We start from the raw sequence: 9,821 nt of genomic DNA, 5'->3' as shown, positions 1-9,821 counted from the left end.
GGGTGGAGCGTTGCTGTGGGGCCGGGGGGGATGTGGGAACCCCACGGGTGGATCGTTGCTGGTTTAAATGGGAAATAAGGCGGTGCTGGGAAATAAACCGGACAGTGAATGCAGCCAGCGTCTATTTCACGTTTATATGCACATAAACCAGGTATCTGGGCTGAAATAAGGGGTTTTGGTTCCACGCTGCTGTGGTTGATGTGATATAATTGTATCTGGTAATGCACAATGCCCTATTATTTTTTTTTTCCATCTATGAAAAATAATTATTATTTGTATTTATATCCCAAATTTCTCTTTCTTTATAGATTGTGCATCAGGTTTGGGATTCAGACATCCTTGTCTTGCAGACTCTTCTAACTGCAGTCTGTGCTCAGCTGCTGAAATCACTTTGATTTTCTTTTTGCCTTGTTTTGATTTTATCCTTGTAAATATAAGGAAGTTTTTTGTAACATCTTACTCGTAGGAAATTACTGATTTCTTTGAATATTGATACATTTGACAGCGGAGTGCAACTGAAGTGAAAGGTGATTTGTTTCTAATCGCTCAGGACTAATTACCTGACTTGATTTCTTCCTCTCTCTGTTACTTTTGTGTCTTGAAACAGCCACACAAACCCCACGGCTGCAGCTGGCACTCATTACAAGCTCAGTGAAGGAGAGGAGGTTTAAACTACATGGAATTTGAACCACCCTGTTTCCTCTGAGGTTTAATCCCCTCCAAGACTCTGTTGAAGTCACAACCACACCTACCGCGCAGAAATTAGTCATGTAAGATGATTTAAAAAAAAAAAAAAAGTAATTTTAAACAGCCTTTAAATATTAAATGGGTTTTATATATAAAATTCAGTGGGAATAAAAAAGTTTTCATCCTGCCTTCGTAAAAACTGAAGTATTTTGTGAAATACAACTGGTAAGGAGGGAAGAGGAATAATTTTAGAGACTTGATTGGACCTGCATGATCATAGTTACTTCCAAATTTAATTAATTTCTAAGGCACATCGTTATTTTACTGCCAAAACATGTTGAATGATGGGTTGCAATCAATATGTTCCTGTAATGTTATCTTTACACTCCAGTTTTATTTTACATTTGCGTCTCGCCCCCATCATTACACTAAGCAGTGTCTATTTAAGAGCTTTTTTTCTAGTCCTTGGATGAGATTCAGCTTCTGATATTTTATTTTTAAAATTATTTTCTGAGAAAAAGGAAATTTTTAAAAGGTATTGACGGAAAACCCTTCAAACTGTCTGTGGACTGGATCTAGTGCTGGGGGAGTGGTGTGGCTCAGTGCCTGAGCTGGCTTTGAGCCTCTGTGACACTAAAAACACCCTGGGGACACCTCTGATGTGCCTTTGAGACAGAGGTGATTTTTGAGCCCAAAGTGTCTTTGATCAGTGATGAACAAGACCATCCACAGCTGTCTGATGACTGCTGCTTTCAGAGAGACAAATTCTTATATTTGCACTTGATTGACAAATAATATTTCATCAATATCTTGAAATGAAATTAGCAGCTTCTTCCCCATCAGCAGAAGGTCACAAGACCGTAAATTTAGCTGTTTCAAAAGGGGAAATGGTGTAAATAACATCTCCTCTGTAAGTCAGGTGGATAATAGCACAAAACTGAACTTCTGTAGGTGGAAATGTTTCTTGGAATTCAGTTTCAATTTTGAACAGCCTGGAGAAGTTTTTTAAATGAGCTGATGAGTTAGCAGTTCATCAGCGTTGCACCACAGTCAGAAGCATCTCAATTCATTTTTTTAACATCCTCTTTTAGCTTTGCTGCCACTGTATTCAAGAACCGTGCACTTTTCCAGTGGGATCACTTCTGTTTTGAAAGAATAAAATGAGGAACTAAATCATGTGTACATCATTTTTTTAATTATTTTTTTTTTCCACAGAGATAGCAGTGAAGAAGAGTGTGTAAGAACCTGTCCTCTTAACAGCAGCTGTAGTAGGAGAGTTCTTGCCTGGGTGATTTCTCTGCCTCTCTTACCCTCCTGCAATTGGTAAGTCTGGGCTTTTTTATGCCTTTTTTTTCCCCTTATACTTTGTTCCAGAATGCAGGCACCATTTACTTTATTTCAAAGCACAATTTTACCATGATTACCATATTTTAGCTCTTATGTTAACACTATGAGCAATATAGCAATATATTTCAATATTTCCATTTTTTTAATATTTCAATATTTCAAAGCAATATAGCAAAATTTCTGAGCATGTAAGGATCTGGATACACAAATCCTGTTTTTCAAGCACAAATGAAGTGTGCAGCATTCCAAATTCCATTCACTCTTAAGCCAGATTTAGGTGGCCAAGTACTCTTGTCTCTTTCCAAAGTGACACTTGGCTTCCTAAGTCCCTTAAAAGCTTAAGAAAATGTTGTCCTGCCATTTGCATATGTAAATGATTGTGTAGATAAGCAGTTATGCTAATGTAACCAGGAGAAGGCATGCTCTACTGCCTTTCTCCTCTGCTTTGGTCTCACTTGGCAGTCATATCAGAATTCCAGTGTTACCTTCAGCTTCAGGGAGGCAACAGTGCAATTTAAGCTAAAAAAAAACCAACCAAAAACCAACAAAACAAACCCAGAAAAGAAAAAAACCACAAATGATTTTACTGTGGTGATGTGTAATAAGGAGGAAAGTAGAAAATTTCCATCTCTGAAGTAACTGGAGCTTTAGAATAGCTTTCTGGAAGGAGTATTGGGATTTTAAAAAAAAGTGACCCGTGTGTCAAGTTTCACTGCAGAACGAATAAGCCAGAGAATATGGATTGGCTGTGGATAGTTAGAAGCAAGTGAGTACAGTGAGCAGGATCTTTCCAGTTAGATATCAAATATCATATTAAATTTGCAGAGGTTTTGTTTGTGTGGAGAGCTATCTAATGACTTACATGGCATTACTACCAAGGTGAATTGCCAGCACTGTGAAAAGTGGTGAGTCTTTATTGTCCAGGATGGAAATGGAGCTTTTGGGGCATTTCCAACAGCACACCAGTATGTCATGTTCTTTAGGAGATTTACTCTTCAGTAAAGCTGCTGCATCCCTTGCCTCTCCCCACTGTTTCCAACCATCAGCACGCCAGAGGCATGTGCAGGTACTTGAAACATGTGGAGTTTAAAAAGACATTAGAAACACAGAGGGATTTTCTTGTCTTCATCTTTCCTGTTCTTCCATAAGAGGAGTGGTGATGATCTTTTCCTTAGTGAGTTCCTTTGGCTCTAAATGGAAAGATGCCCACTGATTTTTAACAGGAGGTGAAATGAAGAGGAATGTTAAAGAATCTTTAAACATAGTAGATTGTGAGACATATTGGCTAGCTTTTAATTATTCATGTGCATTTAGTAAAACTAAATGTGGAGCCTATAGATCCACAAACATACTCATCCCTATTGGGAAAACTAAATGTGGAGCCTATAGATCCACAAATACTCATCCCTATTGGGAAAGGCAAATTAACTATTTATATCTTTTTCAAATCATGATTAAAAGGGCCTCTAAAAACATTTGTATGTGTGAACTGCATTTTGGATGCAGTCCCAAAGAACTATCAGCACCTTTTGAAGCTCCTTGGCACCTCACACAGAGGCTCAGGCCAATTCAGAATTCACCTCTGTGTCTGAATTTGATCTTGATTTCCTTCCTGTGTCACCTCTTTAGCTCTTAGAAATGGTTGTCTTTCAATGGAAAAAGTGGATTTGTGACTGGTGGTAGCGACAGAGACGAGTAAAAGAACTTTGCTGGTTTTTAAGCATGGTTTATCTCAACTGGCCACAATGCAGAAGAGATACTTAGGAACAGAAGTGATATTACAGGTGAAGAACCCAGTTAATGTCCTTCCTCTATCTTCAGAATTATTTTTGTTGACATGGTGTAGAGGTTAAAATTGTAGAAAACCAGGCAGTTTCCTGTTTTCTTTTGCTCTAGAATATTTATTTTTAGTAAAATCACAGCCTCTGTGGAAATTGTGCGTTTTTTATTATTGTTCCTCTTTCTCCAAATAAGTTTGAGGCGCTCTGCCTGTCTTTCTTTCACTGACAGGACTACATGGAACTCTGGTGATTAGACTGTTACTCCTACTTGTCATCATGTTGGCAGAAGGCATCTTAACTAGACTGGTTTATAATGAAAGCTGTCGTCAAGACAAGCCTCACAAATCTCATGCATCCAGAAAGGATAAAGAGGGAATCTGGAGACAGCGACTTGTAGACAACCCCAAAATTAAAGGCTTTGCTGATGGAGGTGAGAAGCAGGATGAGATCTCTGCTAGCAGTAGCAAAATGGAACCCAGGAGCAGATCCATAAAGGAGGTACCTGCAAAAGATCAGAAAACGCTTGTTAAAGGAACTGTGTCACCAGCTTTACATATCCCCCAGAGAGAACAAAATCCTGAACAGGTGGATTTGTACAGATCCTGGTCATGCAACAGCATTTATCAGAACTATCCTGATTTACATATTGGGGGAGACCATGTGGGGGACCATACGTGTGATTCTGGTTGTGTTTTGGACCATGTGTGTGATGAACTTCCTGATGGCCCTGTCTTACTGTCCGTCGATATTCCTCTAGGTCAGTCCCCTCTGGGTGAGCATCCCAAAAAGCCAAGTCTAAAGTCCCTGCCTGGAGATGAAGCTGGAGAAACAAGTATCACGCTCTGTGAGGAGCCTCTTTCAAACTCCATGCTCAACAAGTACATGGAAACAAAAGTGGCAGAGCTCTATAAACAGTTTTTTGAGGAAAACTTGACCAGGTGTGGTTCTGTAAGAAACCTCCTTGCTTGCAGCTTGATAAGGAATAACCTGAATCAGATAAGCTTCCAGATATCCCAGGAGCAGAATATAGAAACATCAAAAGCCAGAGAAGTGCTCTTGCACTCCTTAGCTTTGTTTAGTTTGCACAATGCTACCAATAGAAATAGCTCTGAATTTAGTACTCCAAACTTACAGATCTCAAACCCAGCGGGTGTGAAAAAGAGCTGCAGGACACAGTTTACCTCGTGACTGACCTGCTTAACTGAAGAGATGAAGACGATTCAGATAGGAATATTTCACTCCAAGGATTAGGTTGGGAAATGAAAAACACTTACACACTACAGACTTCTTCAAATAAATATTTTAAAGCCTAATCTGAACTTTGTCTGTGGTGCTTGTTAGCTGAGGAAGTAAAGGCCACTTTTCTAATCCAGAACTTGAAATTCATTTCTCTCTAAAATGCTAATCAACCATATTTTTATAATGTATATATCTTCCTCCTAAGACCCCAGCTGTATGAGTGATTGTACTCATGTACCATTGGGTTTACTCCTGCAAGAAAAATCAATCAAGGCACACGCTGATAAAACTTTGATCTAAGAGACTGATCCACCCAACCAGTAAGTAAAAGAGTCAAATTGTCTTTTTCCTGCACTTTGGATTCAGCTGTGTAGTTAAAGCCAAATTTTGGACATTTCTGCATCAAATTTTGCTCCTCCAAAGCTTGATCATAGCAGCTAAAAGTATTTCTTTGCTTTGAAAATCTTGTCAGCAGATGGAGATGTTCAGGACTCTGGGTTATTTTGTAGGAAATATAATAACATGAGACATGAATCGAGACACTGATATGATTGTCTATGTTTGTCCTGCATAGGTGGAGTGTGTTACAGTGAAAATCTGGGTGAAATAGTTGATCAAGATTGTAACAGTATTTCATTTTCTGTTAAAAAAAAAAGTTTTTCCTTCAAATAAATCCTTCCCTTTTCAAGGAAAGGCACTCAGCTTCCTGTCAGTGTGTTATTATTTCATGTTCCATTCGTGTTTGTTGTAAATGACTCTGCCTTTTATTTCCTTGGAAGTGAAGCACCTGCAACCTCAGGAAGCCAAGATGACTGTGATGTTCCTGAAGAGGTAGTGCAAGCTTTCTTCATCTTTCTTTGGAAATTGAAATGCAGATTTTGGTATGGAAATGTTGTTATTTAGCTTTCAAATCCATTTTTCTTCCTTTTCTGTTACTACTTTAGAGTGATTATTTAAACTGGAAGTTAATTGTTGTTAATTGCTAATTAATCCCCTTCTCAACAATCAAAAATCAAGTCAGGAATCCCCTGGAAGATATCAAATAATTTCATTAAATTCTGGAGGAGTCTGGAGTGCACAGCACTCTCGAGTCTTCCTCAGTAGAGGTGCAGAAAATAAGTGAACTGAGGGTGGAAGGAAAAATATTCTGAAGGGCATCAGCAACTAAAGGGTTTGCAATTAATTGTAGGGGAAAAAAAAGTGCACTGTGGCATTTGTGCTGCCTTGCCCTCACCTTTGATTTCCCCTGGGATGTATTTATAGTTCAAACCAAAGTCTTGAAAGAAGTTAATTGCACAGGGTTCTTCCTCAGGAAACGTGGAAGTCAGGATTTAAAGCTAAGGTCCAGACTCTGCTCGTTTTTCTGTCCTTCCCGACCCTGAGAAAGGAGTTAGAGGAGACCTGTTCTCTCCTGCTGACCTCACAATCCTGAAAGTCAACTGTAGTTTCAACATTGATGTGAGCAGCAGCTTGAGAAAATGGAGAGGCAGAAGAGAATATGGAAATTAAAATTCTCTATCTGGCCAAATGTGAGGTTCCTGTGAGGCTGTGTCCATCCCACACCCTTTCAGGACTGGTTTCAAAGCTCATTTTTGAATTAGTTTTATCAAATAAGTGGATAATTTTAGCTGGAATGGAAACACAACACAAGTAGTGTTATGAGAAAAGCTCATTCTCTGTAGTAGCCTTTATTCTACCCTGTGTTACACCCTGATGGAGGTGGTGAGCATGGTAAATCACAGAATGGTTTGGGTTGGAAGGGCCCTTAAAGCCCATCCAGTCCCAACCCCCCTGCCAGCAGCAGGGACACCTTCCACTAGACCAGGTTGCTCAAAGCCTCATCCAACCTGGCCTTCAACACTCTGGTTTAATCCAAAATTTAAATAACTCCTAAAAATTCACTTTGTAGGAAGCAAGATATCAAGGGTGTTGCTGCAGAATACATTTTGGGAGCAAAATCTGGTAATTTCTGTGAAGGTGAGACAAATAATTCACTTAAGTACTATTTTTAGTTCAATTTTCTTTGAATGGACATGTTTCAATCCATGACATGCTTTGGATTGATTTCTATTTGAAAGATACTGAGTCCTATTTTGAATTTAAGTGATGGAGTAAAACTCCATCAGCTACACTGGAGCTGTGCCCTTTTTTTTTTTCACTAGCAGGAAAAATGGCTCAGTGAACTCCAATTCCATAGGGAAAATCCCTTCAAAGGTGCATTTTTCCAGGCTGCTGGAGGAGAGCAGCTGGATTTTATTACAAATGAAAGCAGTGATGTATTTTACAGGTCATAACACATAAGGCTAAATTCTGGCTGGCATTTATGTTTATCCATGTGCCAGAAAATCTGAAATTGAAGGAGAAATACAGGCAGGGAATTTTATTATATTTTTTTTTTCCATTTCCAGTTCTCATTCCATGTTCCCACAGAGAAATGTTGTTCAGATACTGGGAGCAGAGCCCTGGAGTAAACTGGGACCTTCAGCAATTAACTGAGACCTGGAGTTAGGATGTAATTCCCCAGCCTATTATCAGTTGTGGGGTATAAACCCCTGGAGAAGGTGACTTAATCTACCTGGCTGTGTAACGGAGATTTTTATTTGTTAACAATTTTTCTGATATCTATTAAATAGTCAAATGATGATATCTAGTGGTGGTTTCCTTTACTACCATTTAGTTCAGAATTTCCAGAGGTTTACAACCATTTTTTTGCAAATAAATCTCAAAGTCCACCTTTTATTTGGAGGCAGGATTATATCCCACAAAAAAAAAGGGGATGTGCAGAATAACAGCTGCCATCAGTTAATGTTCTCATATTCTGCAGGTTAAAATCTAGAAAAATGCCAACCCAGCTTTCTCTCCTCTGGTTTATATAGGAAATTCCAGTTCAGATTTTTTCCTTTTCCTGTTTTAATCCTGTTTACTCCTATAGATTTGCAAAATTTACCTATTAGAATGTGGAATTTTATTCTTCAAAGCTAAAGTTCTTCACTTTATATGAAGACACGTGGTATGGCTCTGGTTCATGGCTTGTGCTTTTGATTTGGGTTTTCTGCAAACTCTTGAGTCCTGCTGTACCCAGCTGTAGGTCTCATAGAATCATAGACTGGTTTGGGTTGGAAGGGACCTTAAAGCTCATCCAGTTCCAACCCCCCTGCCAGCAGCAGGGACACCTTCCACTAGACCAGGTTGCTCAAAGCCTCATCCAACCTGGCCACAAACACTTCCAGGGAGGAGCAGCCACAGCTTCTCTGGGCAACCTGGGACACTGTCTGACCACCCTCACAGTGAAGAACTTCTTCCTAATATCTCATCTAAACCTCCCCTCTTTCAGCTTAAACCCATTTCCCCTTGTTCTGTCATTAACTGCCCTTATGAAAAGTCCCTCCCCAGCTTTCTTGTAGCCCCTTCAGGTACTGGGAGGCCGCTATAAGATCTCCCTGGAGCCTTCTCTTCTCCAGGCTGAACAGCCCCAACTCTCTCAGCCTGTCCTCACAGCAGAGCTGCTCCAGCCCTCGCATCATCCTGGTGGCCTCCTCTGGACTTGTTCCAGCTGCTCCATGTCTCTCTTGTGATGGGGGCTCCATAACTGGCTGCATACTGGTTTGGGTTTAGAATCACAGAAGCCCAGAATAGTTTGGATTGGAAGGGACCTCAAAGCTCATCCAGTCCCAACCCCCCTGCCATCAGCAGGGACACCTTCCACTAGACCAGGTTGCTCAAAGCCTCATCCAGCCTGGCCTTGAAGGTTTCCCAAGTTCTATGTAATATTACGGTTGTATAAAGCTCTGACTTACTATTTAAGAGTCCTTGATGCTCTTCAAAAAAATTTCTTGTTTTGTGCAATAACATAATTTCTTAATATGCTGTGTTGCTGTTTTTGCTTTTCATTCCCCATCTGTAGTGACTACACACTTCTGCTTTCCAGTGCAACATTTGTAAGACACACTGACCGTTGATTTATTTGCTCCACCCATTGCTCAACCCTATGAAGTTGCTGATTCAATAATTAATGACTACATTAATAACAAAGTTCAGAGGGAGAGAAAACCCAGGCTCAGGTCTGCTCACACTCTTTTTGTGTGTGTAAACTGCATTGTTTTATATGAATAACAGTCGGGAACTTAATGGAACAGGGAACAGAACTGCAAACTAATTAAAAAAAATGAAAAAGATCATGGCTTGCACTTTTGAATGAAGAGATTCTGATCGTTCCTGTTCCTCTTTCCTGTGAGATGAATTACAAAAAAAACTTTGCTGGAACAGAAAATGAAAACTTTAATGTTGCATATGGAAAAATTGTGCAAGTCAGACTGTAAAATGCTGTGCCTGGCTACGTGCAGTGGTGGTGTTTGAATGCTCAGGAGGGGAGCGGAGGGACACACGTAGAAACAGGACAAGAGGAAATGGCCTCTGGTTGTACCCAGGGCAGTGGAGATGGGATGTGAGGAAGAATTTCTTTGCTGAAAGGGTTCTGAGGCATTGGAAGGGGTTGCCCAGGGCAGTGGTGGAGTCCCCATCCCTGGAGGGATTGAAGAGTCGTGTAGACACAGTGCTGAGGAACATGGGTTAGTCATAGGGGACTGGTCAGTGTTGGGTTCATGGTTGGACTCGATGAGCTTAAAGGGCTTTTCCAATCGAGGTGATTCTGTGTGATTCTGTGATCCAATTCATCCTTCTAACTGCAACACAAAGTTAATTTCTCAATCTCTTCATGGCCCGTGATATCTGAGAAAGCCCCAGGCTCTGGCTTTGGGTTTTAGGGGT

The 9,821-nt window shown here is 40.2% G+C and overlaps 1 protein-coding gene across 1 annotated transcript; it reads left to right on the top strand.

The window, feature by feature from the left end:
- Nucleotides 1–1,951: 1,951 nt before the first annotated feature.
- LOC104524015 (uncharacterized protein CXorf21 homolog) lies at nucleotides 1,952–5,003 on the top strand. Its single transcript, XM_010166764.2, has 2 exons — nucleotides 1,952–2,010; nucleotides 4,045–5,003. Exon 2 carries the CDS (start codon nucleotides 4,092–4,094, stop codon nucleotides 5,001–5,003), a length of 912 nt encoding a protein of 303 aa, XP_010165066.1. The 5' UTR covers nucleotides 1,952–2,010; nucleotides 4,045–4,091.
- The last annotated feature ends 4,818 nt before the right edge of the window (nucleotides 5,004–9,821 follow it).

This window comes from Antrostomus carolinensis, unplaced genomic scaffold, assembly GCF_000700745.2.
Source record: "Antrostomus carolinensis isolate BGI_N321 unplaced genomic scaffold, ASM70074v2 scaffold35780, whole genome shotgun sequence".
In the NCBI taxonomy this organism is placed as follows: Eukaryota; Metazoa; Chordata; class Aves; order Caprimulgiformes; family Caprimulgidae; genus Antrostomus; species Antrostomus carolinensis.
Note: the sequence above shows the minus strand (reverse complement) of the source record. Positions and strands in the feature narration are given on the sequence as shown.